Source organism: Heterocephalus glaber, unplaced genomic scaffold (genome assembly GCF_053883595.1).
Source record: "Heterocephalus glaber isolate CG9 unplaced genomic scaffold, H.glaber_assembly_v1.0 deba00000809, whole genome shotgun sequence".
NCBI classification, from domain to species: domain Eukaryota; kingdom Metazoa; phylum Chordata; class Mammalia; order Rodentia; family Bathyergidae; genus Heterocephalus; species Heterocephalus glaber.
This window is the reverse complement of record NW_028258163.1, coordinates 3,692,735-3,715,580: the sequence shown is the minus strand read 5'-3', so window position 1 is coordinate 3,715,580 and position 22,846 is coordinate 3,692,735. Positions and strand designations below refer to the sequence as shown.

Genomic DNA, 22,846 nt, shown 5'->3' with positions numbered 1-22,846 from the left:
CCTGAGTTCACAGGCAGACAGAAGGGCAAAGCTGAATCCAACTCTACTTAGCTCTCTCCTTGGTGCTGAAGAAACAACTGGTTCAAAGTTACACAGAGCACTAGAGATTTGCTCAAAGGCAGAGCTTCCCTAGCAGGTGCAAGGTCCTGGTTTCAATGCCCAACCCGGCAAAAACGAAATACAGTTACACAGAGAACTTGAAAGCCATTTCTATAATGTTCCTACCTCAGACTTCCTCAGGAAAAAGAGAATTTTTAATTTTTACAAAAAATTTCTTCTTACTAATTCATAAGTAGCTATTATCTATCACTTTCCAGGCCAATAATCTCAAATACTCCCACTGAAAAGTCATTCTTTATCATAAGATGAGCATCATCTAAAATTTCTTTTTTTGTTGCTTTTTTTCCCCCTGTACTGGGGACTGAACTCAGGATCTTGCTCCCGCAAGGTAGGTGCAGTGCCACTGAGCTAAATCCCCAGCCTGCTTTTTGTTTTTTGAGGCAGGGTTTCGCTATGTAGTTCAAGCTGGCCTTGAACCCACTGTATAACTCAAGCTGGCTTTGAACTCACAGCAATCCTCCTGCCTCAGCCTTCAGAGTGCTGAGATTACAGGCGTGCACCACCATACCTGGCTTAAAATTTCTTCATCAGGTATGAAAGCAGGTTTTCCTGTAACTTTCCCAACAAGAGTGCTCATACATAAATTATTCTTCTAGAAATACTGATTGCTATGGGAAAAAACAGTAATGTTTTAGTAGCCATACTAGGAAAAAACAGTAATTTTTTACTACCATACTAGGAGATCAAAGCTAGTATTATCAATATTGGGGCAGATATATTGTGTGTCATCTGATATAATATACCAAGAAGTTTTATCAATCTTGTGATAATCCTGTCAAACTGTCAAAATGCAAAAAAATCAAATAAAATCCTGCAGAAACATAAAAAAAACCCAACTTCAGACATAGTCTACAAAATAATAGCCCTATACCCTTCAGGAATAACAATGTCACAGAAGACAGAGGCTGAGGAATTATTTCAGATTAAACAACTAAATTCAACAAATAGTCCTAGTTTACATTCTGGATTGAACTGGGGTGGGACAGGAAGAAGAATTATATAGAAACCGTTCAAAGCTGGGGATGATACCCCTTACCTGTAATTATGGCTACTTTGGGCTGAGGCAGGAGGATCACAAGTTTGGGGCCAGCCTGGCCAACTCAGGAAAACTATCACGAAATAAAAATTTTAAAAAGGACTGGGAATGTATCTCAGTGGTAGAGTGTTTACCTAGCATAGGTGAGGCAAGTTCAGTCCCCAGTACTACCAATAAATAAGCAAGGAGATAAATACAAATGAAAAATAAAAAGGAATTATTGGGACCACCAACAAAATTTTAATGTGGACTAAGGAGCAGAAAATAGTATTGTATCACTGTTAAAGTTCCTAATATTTACAACTTCACTGTAAGTGTATATAAGAGAAAGTCATTTTTCTTAGAAAATACATTAAAGTATTTAGAAATAAGTTTGGCATAAAGTCTCAAATTAACCCTACTGGCTGAGAAAAAAAGTATACATTTATATAATTAAAGTTAATGAAGTAAACAACTGCTAAGTAAGGACAAAGCATGTGTGGCACATCTTTAAATTATTCCTGTCATGTATTTTTCAAAATTTTAAAAATGTGAACTAAATTTAGACTTACAGAAAAAGTAAAAAAAAAAAGTAGAGTTCATTTCCCCTAATTTTAGCAACTTATGAATAATCACAGAACAATTAAGAGAAAGAAACATTGGTACAACATTATTATTTATTCATCCATCCATCCACCCTTGCAGTGGTGGGGACTGAACCCAGGACCTTGTAAATGCTAAGCACTGCCACTGACTACATCCCACAGACCCTGGTACAGTATTATTAACTAAGCTACAGGTCTTATGTCAGCAAGCATGTCACTAGTATCACTAGTGATACTTATGTCACTAGTATCCTTTCATTATTCCAGGATCATTTGCAAGATCCTACATTACAACTTGCTGCTTTTCTCTGTAATCTCTTCAAGTTAGTATTTCCTGAAACTTTCTCCTTTATGCGGTTGAAAATCTTGAAAAATATGATTCAGTCACATCTCCTAATTTGGGTTTTTTCTGGTATTTTTTTCATGATTAAAATGAAGTTATACATTTTGGCGAGAATATCACAGAAACAATGTGTTATTCTCAGGGTATCACATCAAGGAGATTGTGATGTTACAATTTTTTGTTTGCTTGGTTTTTGAAACAGGGTCTCACTATGTAGGTCAGGCTGGCGGTGAACTATGTAGCTCAGGTTGGCCTCAAACTCACACAGATCCTCTTGCCTCAGCATCCCAAGCACTGGGATTACAGGCATGCGTCACCATGCCCAGCGATGTCACAATTTACAGGACTAAGCTATGCTTATTTTGATTGAAATTTTGTTTTCTCAATACCAAGGATCAAAGTCAGGACTTCGCACGTTATGCTTATTTTGAATACTTGGTTAAGATATACAAGGCTGGGGATATAGCTCAGCGGTAAAGCACTAGCCTAGAACTAACAAGGCTCTGAGTTTGCAATCCAACATTTTATTTGTTTGTTTTAGGTTGTTTTCTTTTGTCTAGTTTTCTGAGTCAGGCTGGCCTTGAACTCACTATGTAGCCCAAGCTGGCCTTAAACTCAAGGTGATCCTCCTCCTTCAGTTTCCCAAGTACTGAGACTACAGGCATGTGCTACCATGCTTAGTGCTCTCCAGCACTTTAAAACAAAAGCAAAACAATGCTGAGTCATAGTTAGAAACCGAGGGCTGGGGACATAGTTCAGTGGTGCTGTGTCTCCCTGGCGAGCGCCAAGGTCTTGAGTTCAATTTCCGGTACCAGAAAAAATAAAAGAAAGAAACCGATTTCTTACATAAATGTTAAATAGAAATGCAATCATGTTTGCTTTTTGTATTTGTATGATATAACTACCACCACCTGGGCATTAGGGATCCCAGGTTTTCCCACTGGAGCTACATCTCAACCCTTTTTATTTTCATTTTGAGACAGTATCTTGCTGAGTCACTAAATTGTACAGGCTAGGCTCAAACTTGGAATCCTCCTGCCTCAGCCTCTCAAGAGAGGTGGGATGACAGGCACCCACCACTACACCTGGCTTATATCATTATTATTATTATTATCATCATCATTAAAATAAAAGATAGCCTATGTGTTCTGTGAGTGAAACAGGAATTTAGAAGGTGAGGTTATTCATTACTTTGTTTGATCTTTCATCAAACCCCAAGCTCAAGCACTAACAACCAAGCTCAAGATCCAGCTTATTGCCCTCTGTCCATGAGCTCTCAGCCTATGGGGGTTTTCAATTCCACCTCTGATTTTTACATATTTTTTTTCTTTAAAATGTAACAACAACCTTGTGAATTCTGACCAAATTTTAGAAAAAAGTTAACTGAAGGCAACACTACTCAGAACTGTCTCATTCAACAGATCAGCATCCTTTCTGTGAAGGATGCAGCTGACACAGCTTTTTCTCAGAGTGGGGAAAGAAGGCATTCTCCCATGCTGCTGGCTGGAGGCACCTACAGTACTTACCTTTGGTAGCTCCTTTTTCACAATGCTGAGCCATACTTTCCTGCGACGAGCATTGAGCTGCTCAATGGATAAGTGCTTCTTCTTGGTGCCAGGGGGTGGTGCATCATGAGAAAACTTAGCAAAAACTTTGGTCTGGTGGTGGTGACGACGAGGGGATTCTTCAGAGGAAAGCTCTTCATCTCTTCGTCTTTTTTTCTTCACCTTTTTCAACTTGGCTGCAAGGGAAACAGATGCTTACAAAGCCGTATCTCTTCTCTTACACAGGAGAGCCACAGAACATCCTTATTATTTTAATAAAACTCTAGTTGCTTTTCTCACACTACCTCAAGCTGGCAATGTCTCTCCCTTTTTCTATTCAGGCCCATAATATTCCAAGAGAAAGATCTCACTAACTTGGAAAAGAACACTGCATACTCCTCCTTTACATGAAAGAGAAATACAGAATAAAACCAAGAACCAAATTTCTGTTGAATGCAACACTAGCAAAGGAGGTTTAGAAAATATCACTGGGCTCAACAAATGGTCAAAAGGAAGGAAACTTAACTTCTACCTGATGACAATGTGAGGTAGCTACAAAGTGACAAGAGAAAAAAACCCATAGGTTGATATGACACTAAAATTTGTGAGAAAAAAAAAAATCACACATGAAATGAAAATTTAAATCAGCTTGAGAGGAGCACAGGATGAGAAAATGCAGAGGGCCTGGCATGGTGGCACATGCCTGTAATCCCAGCACTTGGAAGGCTAAGACAGGAAGATCGCCGTGCGTTGGAGGTCAGCCTGGGCTACACAGTGAGTTTGAGGCCAGCCTGAACTACACATTGAGACCCTGTCTCAAAAAACCAAAAAGACAGAGAGAAAGAAGAGAGAAGAGAGAAGAGAGAGGAGAGAAAATGCAGAGGAAAAAAAGAATGGGGAGGGCCAGGGTTTAGCTCAGTGGCACCTCACCTGCCTACCAAGCGCAAGGCCCTGAGTTCAATCCCCGGTACCAAACAAAAAAAAAAAAGAATGAGGGTCAGGGAAGAAGGCCAGAAAGAGGCTTCTTGAGTAGAATTCACAGCTTTAAGGGAACAAAATCTGCAGTACAAAGATAGTTTAAAACTTTCCCTTCCTGTTTCCTCCCTGGTTTCCAGCTGTTTAAAGCTCAGTAAGGAAGGAAGGACACTTCCTGACAAACATGCAAACACTACTGAAGACCAGGAGGTTGACTATTTTAAATCACTTCAGATAACAATTATAATTTATTCCAAACACTGCAGGTTACTCTTCATATTTCCCTGTGCAGAACCAACTGTTTCCCATCCCAGAACACTGTCAACATTGGCAAAGAATTTGGAAGTAAAAAGGAATAAACTAATTGGCCTAAACTTTTGGCTAGAAATCTGTAGTTCCTAAATCTTTCTGATTCTGAAAAAGACCATAAACCAAATGTGAAATAAGACTAATAATACTACTAATTAGAAAGGAGAGCATAGGGTTTTTCAGATTAAGCAAATTTCTACAATCTCTATACTGTATACTATGTCTAAAACCCAAAAGTACCTGCAGGCCACATAAAATTCTGAAATTAAGAATGAGTAAATGTGCAAATCAGTTCAGAATGCTAACCTTTAAGCTTCTTGTCCTCCTTGAATTTCTTTTTTCTGGGTCCAAGCAAGTGCCGTTGCTGCTCATAGAAGGGGTCATATGTTGAGAGCAGACCTGCACTGTAGTACTGGTATTGCTGTAACTGAAGAAAGCAAAGACTATTGATAGGCTTGTATTTTACAGCACAGTCTTCACATCATCTTTACTAAAGAGTGCAAAGCCAAAAGAAATCACTCTTCTTAAATATTCCTCCCATAGAGACCAACAGGAATTTAATACATCAAAAAGAATTTCCTTAACTTCAAAGTAAAATGGGTTCAACTGTCATGTATAAGACAGGTTGCTGGAAAAACTTTGGAAAGACTTTTCAGCTTCTGAATTTTTGCCACAGTAATTACTTATTCCTCACATACAGATGAAATTAATTCCCTACAAAAAGGTCTCCCCTTGAAAATTAATAAACAAGAAATGAACCATATTTCTATTACCAATTAGTCCACAGACTTATAGGTTCCTGATGCTTGCTATTCATTTACCAGTCATCCCAATTCTCCACTCTTTCTTTTTTTAAAATTCTTTTATTGGTACATTTTAGGCATATAATACATTTACATTTATCATAGGGTGCTTGTACCTGTACATGATGTATCTTGGTTATTTTTTTTCCCCATTCCCTGTGCGCCCTTCACCCCCTCCACCCTTGCCTATTTACATAGATTTTGTTTCCTTTTTTTTCTTTTCTCATAATTTTTCCTTTCCCTTCTTCCCTTTCCTCCTCCCCTCCCACCACCCCTGCACCTTTGGACCTTTTCCTATTTCAAATAATCAATTATTCGTTTTAATCATTTTAATCCTTATTTATACTTTCAGTTACTCACACGAGAGAAACTATTCGGTATTTACATGTATGTCCTATTTATTTCACTGAAAAGTATGGCCTCAATATGCATCCATTTAGCTATAAATGTCTCTAGTTTCTCGTTCTTTATGGCTGAGTAGTACTCTATTTTACAAAAAAAAAAAAAACCCACATCTTCTTTATCCAGTTTCCAGTTGATGGGCACTTGGGCTGTTTCCAAGTATTAGCTATTACAAACTGTGCCGCTATAAACATGGGTACACATATATTGCTGTGGTATGATTCTTTTAACTCTTTTGGGAAGATACCCAGTAGGGGTCTCCAATCTTTCAAGACTTCTCTTTTCATCAAATATGACGAAAAAAAAAAAAAACATGAAGGGAGGCTACCATTATTACAGATGGCACCTGTGTTGCTAGAATTCTAATATATGAATAATTTTTCCATCCAGGAAGTACTAAATACTTTCAAACATTTAAATTGACCCACAAATCTCACATCGTCTCATTTATTACTAACATATAAATATGTAAAATCAAGTAGACCACTTGTTCCTGAATCACAGGCAAATTAATTGTCCAAGGACTGAAACCAGGATGTAAGGTAACATGGGGAACTATTATAAGGTCCACTGTTCGGGGCAAAATTAAACCATTCATCATATTATACACTAGAAGCGTGTAAACTTTCTTATATGTATCTTTTACTTCAATTTTTAAAATGAGCAAATATTTGAAGCATCAACTGCCTTTGCTCTAGACTTTAAGAGGAAACATGGCCAGGTGTGCTGGCGCATGCCTATAATCCCAGCATTTTGGGAAGCTAAGGCAGGAGGATCGCAAGTTCAAGCCAAGCCTAGGTAACTTGGTGAGAACATGTCTCAAAACTAAAAAAGGTTTAAAAAGGGTTGGAGATGGAGCTCAGTGCAAAGGCCCTGGGTTCAATCCCCAGTATCACAAAAAGGAAAAGAAAAACCAAATATATGGAGCATCAAGTGCCTCAGCACCACACTTTAAGAAGAGACATGGCCAGGCACATAATAGTAGCACTTGGGAGGCTGTAGCAGGAGGATCACAGTTTAAGGTGAACTTGGGCTACACACACAAGGGAGTTCAATGCCAGCCTAGACCACATAGTGAGAGCCTGTTTCAAAAAATACAAACCAAATAAGTAAATAAATAAATAAATAAATAAATAAATAAATAAAAATACAAACCATGGGCCAGGGATTTAGCTCAGTGGTTTCACCACCTGGTGCGCAAGCACAAGGACCCAAGTTTGATCCCTGGAAGCCCCCCCCCCCAAACAAGGTAGCACACGCCTATAATCCCTGCACTCAGGAAGCCAAGGCAGAAGGACTGCCATGAGTTCAAGGCCTGGACTCCATAGTGAGTTCAAGACCAGGCCGCACTACATAGCAAGACCCTGTCTAGAAGAAAAAAAAAAAAAGCCAAACCTAAACAAACAAAACAAAAATAGAAACTACCAAAATTGTCAGATATTCTACTGTTTCTCACTTCTGTAAGTTTATATGTTTCAGCATATTATTCAAACCTCTCTGAACTAAGTTTGGACCTTCAGAAACTTCTGGAGAACCGTTAGATCTTTATGCGATAGTTTGCCATATACAAGGAGCTACATTTCTCACAAAAAAAATCAGAAAATTTTGGTAACAGTTTTCAATTAGTTGTCACTTAAAAATACCACCACTGTAGGGTTGGGGATGTAGCTCAGGGGTAGACTGCCTGTCTAGCATGCATGAGGCCTGGGTTCAATTCCAGTACTGCAAAAACAAAACCAAAGCTATCATCATTCTAACATTAGGATATAAAGCAAAGGAGGTTTTCTAAGATAGTACTTCCAAAGAGCAAATGAATTAATAAGCGCTCACTAACATTTACATTTTGACAGGTCCTAAAAAGGTTAAGCATGAAATTCTACATGACCTAGTATATAACCAAGAGAAAGAAAAACATATATCCATACAAAAACTTGGACACAAATCTTCATAGCGGTAGTAACTGCCAAAAAGTAGAAATAACACAATCAGTTCATCAACCAAAGATAAAATATGGTATAAATATAATGAAATATTTGGCAATAAAAAGGAATGAAACACAAATAACGCTACAACATTGATGAACCTTGCTAACATTACACTAAGCAAGAGAAACTAGACACAAAGGATCACATGTTGCATGATTCCATTTGTACAAAATGTCAAGAATGAGCAAGTTTATAGAGAAAGAAGGTGGTTGCCTAGCACTAGGGGGAAGAAGAGAATGAGGGCCAACAGCTTAGGAATAGGAAGTTTCTTTCCAAAGTGATGAAAATGTTCTAGAATTAAGACAAGGATAACAATAACAAGACTGTGAAAATACTAAAATCAACTGAATTAGGCTGGGGATGTAGCTTAATGGTGCTGTGCCTGCCTGGCAAGCACAAGGTCCTGAATTCAATCCTTCCTATCAGAAAAAAGAAAAATGAATTGCATATAACAGACAGAATTTTTGTTATGTAAACTATATCTCAATAAAGCTGTTAAAGAGTTGGGCAAGGTAGCCTGGCACACACATGCCTGTAATTCAAGCACTCTGGAGACTGAGGCAGTACGATGATCACAAGTACTGTACAAGTTCGAGGTCAGCATGGAGTACCTACACAGTGAGTTCAAGGTCAGCCATGAACTACATGGTGAGACACTGTCTCAAAACAAATAAAGCTGTTACCAACTACCACCACCTAATGACTATAAACCAGAAAGAGGGGGAATACCCAGCATGAAAGTCTGAGTTTTCTCTTGAGTCTTACCTCCTTGTCTTTATTATACTTATTTTGATGAAGCTTCTTATATTTGTGTAGTCGAAGCATGTTATGAAGTTCTTCTCTGCTGAGATTGAGTTCTTCTCCTTCTTCATCATTGTCTTCACTCTGAGAATCTGCCTCACTAGACTCATCACTAAGAAGAATACTCTGAAAGGGGTGAAAATGGAAACACAACTTTAGCTGAGAAGCAATTCTATTTATTATCCAAGTATTTTTTTCCAGACTCTAAAACAAAGACCAAGATAACTGGAGGACAAGCATTTCAGTTTCCTTATACTACTCTTTATCAAATCAACTGAGAAACAGGGCCAGGGATTTAGCTCAGTGGCACTGTGCCTGCCTGGCAAGTGCAAGGTCTTGAGTTCGATCCCAGGTACCAAAAAAAAAAAAAAAAAATTAATGCTCAATTGAGAAACAAAAGGATGTAATTAAACCCAACAGGAAGAAGGCTACACTGGACAGTGTATGTATAGCACTTATACTATACATAAGATAATCAAACTAAACACCAAATACCAAGACAAACAAAACACACACACACACACACACACACGCACATGCACGCACGCACACACACACCCCTATAGGGTATTTAAAAGAAAAAGGAACTAGAAAAGAGGGGAGGGGGAAAGTAAGGGAGAAGAAAAAATGAGAAAAGAAGGATAAAATGGAAACAAAGCTTTGTAAATAAGGAGGGGAGGGGGGATAGGGAGAAAAATAGGAATCAAGATATACCATGTATAGGTACAAATTCCCTATGATGGGGTCAGGGATTTAGCTCAATGGTTCCGGCGCCAGCCTCGAAAATGCAAGGTCCCAAGTTCAATCCCTGGTATAAAAAAAATCAAAACAAATTCCCTATGATGAATGTGATCATTATGTGTATTTAAATTGTACCAATAAAATTCATTTTTAAAAATAAATAAAAGGGGGAAGAAAACAAGTTGTGGTGATTAAAGAGAAAGAACCTATGCATTAATTGACAAATGGATACACAAAATGGTATGAAGTATTAATATGGGTCACAGCATAAAAGAAGCTTGAAAACATTACATATGCTAAGTGGAAGAAGCCAATCACAAAAACCTACATATTATATGATTCAATTTATTTGAAATTACCTGGCATGGTGGCATACCCCTGTAATACCAGGACTTTGGAGGCTGAGGCATGGGGATTGCTGTGAGGTCAAGGCCAGCCTGACCTACATAACAAGACCTTGTCTCAAAAAAAGAACAAAAAATTATCTGAAATGTCAAGAACATACAAATCAAAAGTGAGAAAGTAGATTAGTGGCTTCCAGGGAACTGGTGGAATGACAAAATGGGGAAAGGCTCTAATAAGTGTAGGGCTTCCTTTTGGAATGACGAAATGTTCTAAAACTAGATAAAACAACTTTGTGAACATATTAAAAACTGCAAACTGTACATTTTATTTTATTTTTTTGGTACCAGGATCGAACTCGGGTCCTTGCGCTTGCAAGGCAGGCGCTGGAACCACTGGGCTAAATCCCCGGCCCAAAAGATTTTCTTTTTTTTTTGGGTACCGGGGATCAAACTCAGGACCTTGTGCTTTCGAGGCAGGCACTGGAACCACTGAGCTAAATCCCCAGGCCCACACTGTACATTTTAAAAGACTGAATTTTTTCTCAAGTGAATTATATCTCAATTTTTAAAACTGTGATGGCTAAGCATCAAGATTTCTGTATTTCCATATTCCCAACAGCCTAAAGCCTTACTAATATGAAGAAAATCAGACTATTTACACATAAGCCTTTCAAAGGACGCAGTGGTAACAATAAAAGATTTAAGTCTCTTTGAGCTCTGCATAGGAGAAGTATGAAACATTGAAATCATTTATTTATTTAGGTCCTAGGGATTAAACCTATTATTTCCCTCATGCTAACTGACACATTTTCACAGAAGAAATTCGATGCTCCGTTTGTAAACTGAATGGCTTATGACTGCAATTAGAGTACAGGATAAATCCCTTAACAGTGGCTAGGCCCTGTGGGACCAGACTCTAGTCTCATCTCAACCACTGCCCTCACTCACTGCTCCCAGCCGGCCTTGGCCTTGCCTTCCTTCTCCAATGTATTGTTACTTCTTTTCTCATGACTTTGCAACTGTTTCTTCTGACTGTAATGCTTTTACTTAAGACTTCCAAATGGCTCTCTCTGACCAATCAGAAATCAGGTAAAATGAAGGCACAAATTTCCAATGATGAATTTCATTATACTGTATACCCAAAATGTACCAATAAAATTAAAAAAAAAAATCAGGTAAAATGTACCTTTTAAAACAAGTCACGAGGCCAGGGATTTAGCTCAGTGGTTCCGCAATCTGCCTCACAAGCGGAAGGTCCCAAGTTTGATCCCCGGTTCAAAAAAAAAAAAAAAAAAGTTATAATGGGCCAGAGAGTTAGCTCAGTGGTTCTGCCATGGGTCCTGCAAGTGCAAGGACCCAAGTTCGATCCCCAGTACCAAAGAGTCACATTTATTTACTTGTTTACAGGCTTCCTCAGTGCCTCCCTCATTTAGAATATAAACTCCACAGAGCTGGACATTTGACCACTGGCAACAGTATGCACAAGGAGGCACTCAATCAACATTTGTTGAATAAATGAGTAACTCAGCGACTAATGGAAAGTAAATTAATATTCCTGACTACAGAGTGTGCTAATGAGGGCGGGGGTCTTATCTGATCAATTTCTCTGTACTCCCTTCTTTCCCACAGATGCTTTACATTAAATAAATGCTTGCTAAAATGACTTCACTGAATCTTCTTCAAGAAACCACATCCAAGGGCCGGGAAATTAGCTCAATGGTTCCGCCACCTGCCTTGAAGGCACAAGGTCCCAAGTTCAATCTCTGGTACCAAAACAAAACAAAACAAAAAGAAATCACATCCAGGCCAGGGGCAGGGGCACACTCCTGTAAACCCAGCTACTCAGGAGACTAGGGCCAGGAAAATGGCAAGTACAAGGCCAGCCTGGCAACTTAGCAAGATCCTGTCTAAAAGTAAAAAAGGGCTGAGGATACAGTTTGGTGTGAAGGGTCTAGTTTAATCCCCAGCACCACACAGACACACACACACACACACACACACACACACACACACACACGCAAAAAAACAACAACAAAGAAACAAACAAAAAACAAGTCCAGGGCCAGGGATTTAGCTCAGTGGTTCTGCCGCCTGCCTTGCAAATGCAAGGTTCTGAGTTTGATCCCAGTACCAAAAAAACAAACAAACAAAAAAAAACAAGCCCAAAGAACCACATTCAGTATAAATGAAGCCTATCTGGAAAACCTCTGGTATTCTGTCAGAATATGTTGATAACTTTCCCTACTTTTAGCAAATTAATATTTAGATTATAAACATTCTGCCTTATCTCTTACCTTCAGCCACTTTCTGCTTTTCTTCAACTTAGAGAAGTTATATAAATTCCCCTTGTCAGATTTTGATTCTGTATAAAGAAACATAAGGAAAAAAATGAAAGAATGACTTCCCCAAGATAAAGGATAGTCTGAAGAAGGATCGCACGCCACACTGACCTGACTGCAGAACTCCATTGAGTGAGTATGGGTTTAACATTCCAGAATTGCTTGCTCCAGAAGTTTCACCCAGTAATGAATTTGGAGGTTCTTCCTGTACTTGTATTAAGGGATCCCCAGACTGGGGCAATAAGGGATTATTGTCATCCAGTCCATCTTCACTGTCGTCACTATAAATCGAAGAACAGTGAAATCATAATCACAGCAATATATTATAAGTTAATGTCAATAGACCTGGACACTTTACAGAAGTTTGAAAAGTTTGGAAAAGGTGACTGTGTGCTATTTGAAAGGATAAAGAAACTATCAAACATAATAAAAATCATAAAATATTGTAACCAAAATCTGCAGGGATGATGGGAATCAGAAATCTCCCACAGCATTATACTGCAAAGATAAAACAACACACCTAGAAATACTCCTGTTGAAAATGGCTGATGTTTGTCGCAGCAAATGGTCCAACCGGAGGGACCGCTCCAGGTACTGAAGATAGAGGGGCTTTGCCAGCTCACCGCAGCCGCCATCATCCCCGGCACCCAACTCCGAGGCCATAGAACAAATCTGTCTTCATGCACAAGCACCTCCAACTGCACGGCTGTAGAATGGAAATAAGTGGTGAAAAATGTCCTCAACCTCCCTTTTTCTTGCCTGCTTGTTCTCAACATAAACAGAAATCAGATCTTGTGGAAGGCAAGACACTGAAATATAGCAAACTGTATAAGGATCATGATAAAGCCCATTAGACACTGCCTCTGAATGTAAAGGCAGACGTTAAAAAGATGAATATCAAAATACAGACGCTGTCATTGCAATGGAAACTCATAATATACTTTTTAAAAAATAGCACCTTAGAATGCATACTCACTTCTCCTTCCCCTTACAATGAACAATTACAAAAACTATGAAAAAATAGCTATCCAAATCTATACCACATGCTCACTGATGTACAATTCACAGAGGAAAGTACTGTAGAAGGACTTGTTTGCAGCATCACGTTCAAAATAGCAGCCTCCTTCAGTCTGTAATTACATTCATACGTATTTATGTTATCCTATTTATAGGGGAATAGATACATTGACAGAATATTTTACAATTCCTTGTAAAATGCCATCATAAGATTTAAAAATGGTTTAGAAAATTTAGTCATGTGTGGTGGCACATGTCTATATTCCTAGCACTTGGAAGGCTGAGGCAGGCAGATTACCCCAAGTATGAGGCCAGCCTACACTATGTAGCACAACACTGTGTCTCAAAAAACACAAAATAAAATAAAATAAAAACACCACCAAAATAAAATAAAACAAAATTTAGAAAACTGGAGCAAAGAGAATAAAAATATGGGTGAAAGACATAGGTAGGGCCTATGTCTCTTTGCCACCTCTTTGCCACCTTCCATTGTTAAAGACAATGTTAGAATCTCAATGTCTTCACTACAGAAACAAAAGGTGTAACAATTTTCCCCAATTGTCTTTTATGTAATATCTTCTATCTTTAAAGACTTTAGGGGGTTAAGACATTAAATAATGAAGGGTCAAGGATTTAGCTCAGTGGTTCTGGCACCCGCCTGGCCAGCGCAAGGTCCCGAGTTCAATCTCCAGTACCAAAAGAAAAAATAAACAATGAAAAAACTCAAGAGTAATTAACCACTATCTGACATACAGTGAGCACTCAAACTACAAATTATTTTTTTTTTGAGACAGAGTCTTGCTATGTAGTTCTTGCTGTCCTTGAACTCACTATGTAGCCCACGCTGGCCTCGAACTCACAGGAATCCTCTTGCCTCAGTCTCCCAAGAGCTGGGATTACAGGTGTGCACCACTATGCCCAGCCATAAATTATCCTCTCCAGGGATTGAACTCAGGACCTTGCACTTGCCAGGCAGGCACAGCAGCACTGAGCTACATCCCCAGCCCCAATTTCTACAAAGGTCTCAATCTAAAACCAAGTTAAGATTGAACATCCTTAAAATGAAATACAAAATGCTCTGAAACTTTTTAAACATCACTTTCAGATTTCAGAGCTTTTCAGATTACAGATATAAACCAGTTAAGTCCATGAAAATATTTCAAAACTCAAAAAACATTAAAATCTAAAACGAACTGGCCATGGTGGTCCACACGTGTAATCCTAGCACTTGGGAGGCTGAGGTAGAAGGATCGCCATGAGTTCGAGGGCAAGAGGGGCTACATAGTGAGTTCAAGGTGAGCCTGGACTATATAGCCAGACCCTCTTTCAAAAAACCAAAAAAAAAAAAAAAAAAAAAAAAAAAAAATCTAAAACATTTCTGGTCACAAGCATTTCAGATAAGAGATTTTTCAACCTGTAATAAGCTTTAAAGGAAATCACAACATCTTCATTGTGAGCTATATTCTCTGTATTGTAATTTTTTAGTTTCCTAACACAATCTTTCTACTTAAAAGAATGTTAAAAGTTTTCCCTCAGTTGATCTACAGATTTAAGATAATCCCTGGCAAAATCCCAACAGGTCTTTTTTTGACAGAAACTGACAGGCTGATTCTTAAATTTATGTGCAAACATAAAGTACTCAGAATAGCAAAAATAATTAGATCATTTCTGCAGGCAGGATAGCCTTTTCAACAAATTGTGCTGGTATAACTGGGTATCTGCAAACAAAAAGATGAATTTAAAACTACTTCATATTACTCAAAGCTATTAAATTAGAATGGATCAGAGACCTAAGTGTAAAATCTAAAACTATAATTAGAATTAACAGGAGAAAAATCTTCATGACTGAACATGATTAAGCAAAAAAATTCTGATACATCAAAAGTACACTCCATGGAAGAAAATATTCATAAATTAGATCATCAAAATATAAGTTTTTAAGGCTGGGGATTTAGCTCAGTGCCACTGCACGTGCCTCACAAGCACAAGGTCCTGAGTTCAATCCCCAGTGCATGCCTGTAATCCTATCACTCTGGGAGACTAAAGCAGGAGGATCACAAATTCAAGCTCACTGAAAGCAATTAGCAACTTTGCAAGACCTTACCTCAAATTTTAAAAATAAAAAAAAGAGATGAAGATACAGCTCAGTGTGAAGGCTGTGGGTTTGATTCCCAGTACCGACACACACACACACACACATACACACACACACACACACACATGCATACACACAGAGAAACAAAATTTAAGTTTTATATTTCAAAAGATACTGATAAGACAATAAACATAAGACTAGCAAAAAATACAAATCATTTGTCTGATAAAGGTCTAACAATATATAAACATCTTATAATTCAATAAGACAATCCAATAAAAATGGGCAAAAGGTTCTGAACAGACATTTCACTGAAGATATAAAAATGGTTGGGCTGGGGATTTAGCTCAGTGGTTCTGGCGCCTGATCCCCAGTACCAAAAAATATATATATATATATGGTAACAGACACATATAACAATATTCAACATCAATAATTACAAGTTAAAATTACAGCAAGATACCATTTTACCCAATTAAAATGGCTACAATAAAAGACAGCCAGGCATGGTGGCTACTCATGAGGCTGAGGTGTAAGAATCGCAAGTGGGACTCTAGCCTGGGCAACTCAATAAAGCCCTATTTCAAAATAAAATTTATAAAGGGCCTGAGGATGTGTCTCAATAGCAGAGCACTTGCCTGACATGTGTGAAGCCCTAGGTTTGATACCCAGTACAGTAAGAAAGCAAGAAAAGGAAAGAAGGGAGGGAGCGAGGGAGGGAGAATGGAAGGAGGGAAGGAAGGAAGATGGAAAGGCAGACAGTCTGTCTGTCTGTCTTGGAAAGAATGTATAGAAACCACAACCATCTTAGCCAGGCACAGCATGGTAGTCCACGCCTGTAATTGCTGGAACCCAGCTTGGACAATTTAGCAACTTCATGAGAACTTATCTCAATAAAAAAATAAAAAATGGGCTGGCATGTAGCCCAATACAAAGTCCTGGGTTCAATCCCCAGTACAGATAACAAGGAAAAAAGAAAACCAAAACCCTCAGCTAGATTTGGTGGTGCACATCTGTAATCTCAGCACTCAAGAGGGGTCTGGGGCAAAAGGATCTTGAGCTTCGGTCCAGCCTGGACTACATAGTGAGACCTCTCTCAAAAAAAAAAAATTTAAAAAGAGAGAGACAGAGATGGAGACAGTCAGACAGACTGGAACCCTCATACATTGCTGCGAAAAATATCAAGTTACTGTCACTCTAGAAACATGACAGTATTTGAAGGCTCAATATAAATTTATTATATAGACCAGCACTTCTTCCTACTTATCTACTCAAGAGAAAACACACACACACACACACACACACACACACACACACATTTCTACTCAAAGAATAACAGTATTTTTCAACATATTAAAAAAGTAGGACAATTCAAATGTCCATCAACTGGTGACTGGATAAACAAAAGGGAATGAACTAATGGGTCACAGCAGTGCACACCTGTAATCCTAGCTACTTAGGAGGCTGAGGCAAGAATACAGCAAGCTGGAATCCCGTCTGGGCAACAAACTGAGACCCTGGCTCAAAATAAAATTTTTAAATAGCAGTGGGGAAGTAGCTCAGTGGTAAAGCACTTGCCTAACAAGGCCTTGGGTTCAACCCCCAGTACCACCAACAAAACAAAACAAAACAAAACAAAACAAAACAAAAACAAAACACTACTGATACATGCAATGTGAATGAACCTCAAAAACATTAAGTAGGGGCTGGGGATTTAGCTCAGTGGTTCCACTGCCTACCTCGAAAGCACAAGGTCCCGAGTTCGATCCCAAGTACCAAAAAACAAAAAAATTAAGTAAAAGCCAGACACATAAACCACATTTTGTACTATTACATTTACATGAAATATTCAGAAAAGAAAGCTAAAGAAAAAAGAAAAGGAAGCTATGGAGGCAGTAGATTAGTGACTGGCTGGGAGTAAAAGGGGAACTGACTTGTAAGGTACAAGTCATTTTGGGAGGATCAAAAATGTTCTCAAGGGCCAGGGATTTAGCTCAGTGGTTCCAGCACCTGCCTTGAAAGCGAAAGGTCCCAAGTTCGATCCATGGTACCAAAAAAAAAATGTTCTCAAACCACATTGTGGTGATGGTGGCATAATTCTGTAAATCCACAAAATGTCAATGAATTTTTCATTCATTCATTCATTTACTTATTTAAATGGTTTTTTGAGATAGGATCTTGCTATGTAGTTCAAGCTGACCTTGAACTCACTATGCGGCCCAGGCTGGAATTGAACTCATGGCAATTCTCCTGCCTCAGGCTTCTATGTGCTGGGATTACAGGCGTGCACCACCATGCCCAGCTTGAATTCTACATTTACATGAATGAATTTGATGATGTGTAAGTAACTGATCTTGATAACATAAAAAAGAAAAAAGAATGTTAAAAATATTTTTTGAAGATTTCAATAAATTTTACAAACTAAGACATAACATATCTTGCTTGTCTTTTAAAATACAGCAAAATCCCCTTAGAGAGCAGCAAATAATTTATCTTGACACATGTATACATGAGCTAAAATATATAAACTCTAAAGCAGGCGTGGGCGTGGTGGTCCACACCTATAGTCCCACCACTCTGGGAGGCTGAGGCAGGAAGATCACAAGTTTCGGCCAGTCAGAGTAACTTAATTACTTAACAAGATCCTGTCTCAAAATAAAAAAGGGCTGGGATGTACTCAGTGCAAAAGCCTTCTGTTAAATCTCCAGTACTGCAAAAATAAATACATAAATATATAAACTCTGTTTGGCTCCTTCCTGAGGTTTTATTTTTTAAAAAGTCATATTACAGGGCCGGGGATTTAGCTCAGTGGTTCTGCCACCTGCCTCGCAAGTGCAAGGTCCCGAGTTCGATCCCCGGTTCCAAAAAACAAAAAAAAGTTGTATTACAAAACAATTGAGCTCACATTCTATTTTAGCTGATAATGAAAATGGTCCCAACGAAGAAGGACTACAGAATAACTAAAAAAAAAAAAAAAACCAGAACACGTTAATTCTTTCAGTAACCAAGCTATAGGATTGAATTACTTAATACTGTTCAGACGGCAATAAATATAGATTCAGTACAATGTCCATCAAGACCAAAGCTAGATTTTTGGAGAAACAGACAAGCTGATATTAACAGGAGACCAAAAGAATCTTGAAAAACAAGAACAAAGTTAAGACCTGGGGATTCAGCTCAGTGGCGGCACCGCTTGCCTCACAAGCACAAGGTCCTGAGTTTGATCCCCGGTACCAAAAAAAACAAGAACAAAGTTGGAAGACTCACATTTCTCAATTTCTTTTTCCTTTTTTGTTTTTACAATTTTCCAGCTATATTTTACCTAGCATTATTTATATTTTTGTGGGGTTTTTTTTCCACCATTAAGTTTATTGGTACACTTTAGGTATAAAATACATTTACATACATCATTGGGATATTGTACCATTACATGAGTATCTTGGTCAATTTCAAAGTATACTACACAGCTGCAATAATTAAGACACCATGGTAATGACGTAAAGTTAGATATGTAACAGCATAATCAAACAGAATAACATGAGTTCCAAAATAAACCTTTACATTAAGAATCAGGTGATTTCAACAAGAATGTCAAGGTAAATCAACGAGGAAAGGAGGCTCTGCAAAAGATGGTGCTGTGACAACTGGATAGTCACATGTTAAATTATGAAGCTGGCCTAGCATGGTGGTACTCAGGAGGCTGGGACAGAAGCATCGTAAGTTTGAGGCCAGCCCAGACAACTTAGCAAGACACTGTCTCAAAACACAAAAAGGGCTTGGGATGTAGCTCAGTGTAGAACGTTCGCCCAGCATATGCAAGCCTTGGAGTTCAATCCCTGGTACAGGAAGAAATCAGAGCCAGGGATTTAGCTCAGTGGCACCGTGCCTGCCTCATAAGCCCAAGGTCCTGAGTTTGATCCCCAGTACAGAAAAAAAAAAAAAAAACCAGTAGGAAATCACATAATTTAGTATTATAAATTACACTATTAAGAAGCTGGAAAAAAAACCCATGAAGGTGACAAAATATTTCTAAATCATGTATTTAATAATGAACTGTTATCCAGAATATATTTTTTTAAATGCAACAATAGCTGAGCATGCTATACATACCTGTAATCCCAGCATTCAAAGAGGCTGAGGCAGGAGGATCATAAGTTTGAGGCCAGCCTGAGCTAAACAGCAACATGCTGTCACAAAAAACAGTAACAAAATACCTCAAAAATAAAAAGAAAATAACTCAATTTAAAAATGAAAAAAGGATTTTATTTTATTATTTGGGGGGGGGGCTACCGGGGATCGAACTTGGGTCCTTGCACTTGCACAGCAGGCAACGAAACCACTGAGCTAAATCCCCAGCCCCTAAAAATGAAAAAAGGATTTTAATGGACATATCTCCAAAGATAATATGCCAAAGGCTAATAATAAGCACCTGAAAAGATGCTTTAACATTTATAGTCATCAAGGAAATGCAAATCAATCAAACCACAATGACAAAAAGTGGCATGTGTTTGTAGTTACAGCTTCTTGGAAAGCTAAGGTGGGAGGAGAGCTTGAGTTTAGCAGTTCAAGTCCAGCCTGGCCAACACAGTGAGACTCCATCTCCAAAATCACCAAAAAACAAAACTCCCTAAATGACGTAAGGCTTAGCACCCACTAAGATGGCAATAATAAAAAAGAAAACATCAAGCCCTAAATAGATGTGAAGAAATCCCATTCATTGCTGGTGGGAATGCAGATGCTGGAAAATTTCGGCAGTTTTCCAAAAGGTTTACAACATGATCGTATGACCCAGAAATTCCACTTCAAGGTACATCCAAAAGGAATGAACACACACACACACACACACACACAAACTTGTACAGGAATCTCCACAGTACTATCCACAATAGCCAAAAAGTGAATACAACCCCCAAAGTACATCAAATGGTGACAGATAAATTAATTTTAATATAGCTGCCACACAATGAAATATAATTTGGCAATAAAAAGGAATGGAGTATTGATAGATGTTATAATACAGATGAACTCTGACACCACTGTGCTGAGTCAGTGAAAGAAGGCAATTAACAAAGGCCACACATTAAGATTCCACTTATAAGAAATGTACAGAAAAGGCAAATTCATACCTTGTTTTCTTTTGGTGTTGGGGAATGAACCCAAGGGCCTCACATATGGTATGCCTGCACCACAGGCTGGAGAGGTAGCTCAGAGTTAGAGCACTTGTTTAACATACAGGAAGCCCTGGGTTCTCCAGCACAAAAAACAAAACACACACACATACACAGGCACACAAAAACAAGACAACTTCAAATTGGTGATTTTTATAGACTATAAATTATATCTCAATAAACACTTGAAAATATATCATTTCTATATAGAAAAAAGTTAAAAAGTGGCTAAAATAAGTTAATGGTGGGCTGGGGATGTAGCTCAGTGGCACAACGCCTGCCTGGCAAGCGCGATGTCCTGAGTTGGATCCTTCACACACAAAAAAAGTTAATGGTAAAATATGAAAAGTATTTATCACATCTGACAAAACAAAATCCTGTATATTCAGAGTTTTACAAACTTCCAGCAGTACAGCAGTGGTATAATACCTCTTGCACACAGTACTCACTTGACAATTTCCTATTCAAGACACTATTACTACCTGGGCATGGTAGCACATGCATGTAATCCCAGAATTCTGGGAGGCTGAGGCAGGAAGATCACAAATTGGAGCCCAGCCCCTGGGCAACTCAGCGACTTAGTGAGACCTTGTCTAAAAACAAAAAAATAAAAAGGACTAAGAATGTAGCTCAGTGCAAAGCCCCTGGGTTCCATCCCCAATACCAAAAAAGAAAGAAGAAATATTACTATTATTATCCCATTTACAGATAAGGAACCAAAGGCTTGCACATGTTAAATAACTTGCTGAAGTTTATACAATTTAACTGAGTAAGAATTTGAATCCAGACAATCGGACCCTTGAGCCCCCACCTGTAACTACTGCATGATAAGACTAAAAATATCCAGAAAAATACATACCAAAACTGAAAATGTTTATTTCTGGGTATTAGACTAAAGAGAGATTTTCACTTTCTATTTTTAAATTTAAATATTTTTCAAAATTCGGACTATGGGGATGGGGCATAGCTCAGTGGTAGGGTGCTTTCATAGTACTCACAAGGCCCTGGGTTTGACCCCCAGCATGGAAAAAGAAACCTCTCACAATGTATATGTTATTTTTCAAAGTGAAAAAAACATTTTGAAATTAAGATATAAATTACATAAATCTACAGATATTAAGTATTTAGTCTGATGTGTTCTGACACACAAACTTACATAATTCATATTCCTATCAAGATGTATCAATCAACTCCAGTACTTAGGAAGTTTCTCTCAGACCTGGGCTCCTTTCCCCTCAATTCTTACCCTTGGCACAGGGGATACAGATATAGCTCAGGGGCACAGTGCTTACCTAGCATATACAAGGCCTTGGGTTCAATCTCTAGCACCTTAAAAAAAAAAATTGTCCCAGAAGTAAGCACTTTTCTAATTTTTAACAGTGCAGATTAATTTCGTACGCAGCTGAAACTTATAAAAAAAGGAATCATACTGCAGGTACTCATTTTTGTGTCTGGATTCTTTTTTAAAACATGCTCTTGAGATTCATACATGATGGTATGTGTGTGTGTGTGTGTATATATATGTATGTATATGTGTGTGTTTATAAATGCATATTTTTTTTGTTTTTGGTACCAGGGATCAAACTCAGGACCTTGTGCTTCCGAGGCAGGCAGTGGAACCACTGAGCTAAATCCCTGGCCCCATGATGGTATGTATATTAATAATTCACCCCTTTTTAGTGCTGAATCAGATTCTATTATATGAATAAATATAAGCATACTTGTATGATCAAAATATATGGTGAATATTAACGGTTTTCCCTTCCAATTTATTACAGTAAAAGACACTGCCATTAATCCTCCTCAAAATACTACCCCTTTGAACACATGTAACCTCATCACTCTTGCCAATTTCTGACGCCCTTCTGAAGTATTTTTATGTGGTATGATCAAAAACACAGTGAATGCTACTGCTAAATGCCATCCAAAGGAAAGCCAGGCTTGTAAAAGCATCAGTGTCCTCATTCTGGATCTTTGCCAAAGTCAAAATGACCATGAAAAGTAAATGTTTTAAATTGATTTAGGATACTGAAGCAGCCACATTAGTGCAACCAAAGACCCTCAAGAAAGAGGACTTCCAAGCCGGGGATTTAGCTCAGTGGTTCCGACGCCTGCCTCACAAGCTCAAGGTCCTGAGTTCGATTGCCGGTACCCCCTCCAAATTTTTTTTTTTAATTTAAACATACACCATATTTTTGATCACACTTTATCTGAGCATCAGCTGCTTTCCATCTTTGCCA

At 38.3% G+C, this 22,846-nt stretch overlaps 1 protein-coding gene across 3 annotated transcripts in view; it reads right to left on the bottom strand.

Moving 5' to 3' along the window:
• Ino80 (INO80 complex ATPase subunit) overlaps nt 1-22,846 on the bottom strand; it is a 129,448-nt gene that overhangs the window by 84,987 nt on the left and 21,615 nt on the right. For all 3 annotated transcript variants that reach the window (XM_021241902.2, XM_013078415.3, XM_004861593.4), the window contains exons 2-7: nt 12,847-13,032; nt 12,438-12,607; nt 12,282-12,349; nt 8,867-9,028; nt 5,218-5,338; nt 3,610-3,824 (exon numbers count right to left, since the gene is read on the bottom strand). In XM_021241902.2, coding sequence (XP_021097561.1) covers nt 3,610-3,824; nt 5,218-5,338; nt 8,867-9,028; nt 12,282-12,349; nt 12,438-12,607; nt 12,847-12,989 — 879 coding nt within the window. In that variant the 5' untranslated portion in view covers nt 12,990-13,032. The remainder of the gene's footprint in view (nt 1-3,609; nt 3,825-5,217; nt 5,339-8,866; nt 9,029-12,281; nt 12,350-12,437; nt 12,608-12,846; nt 13,033-22,846) is intronic.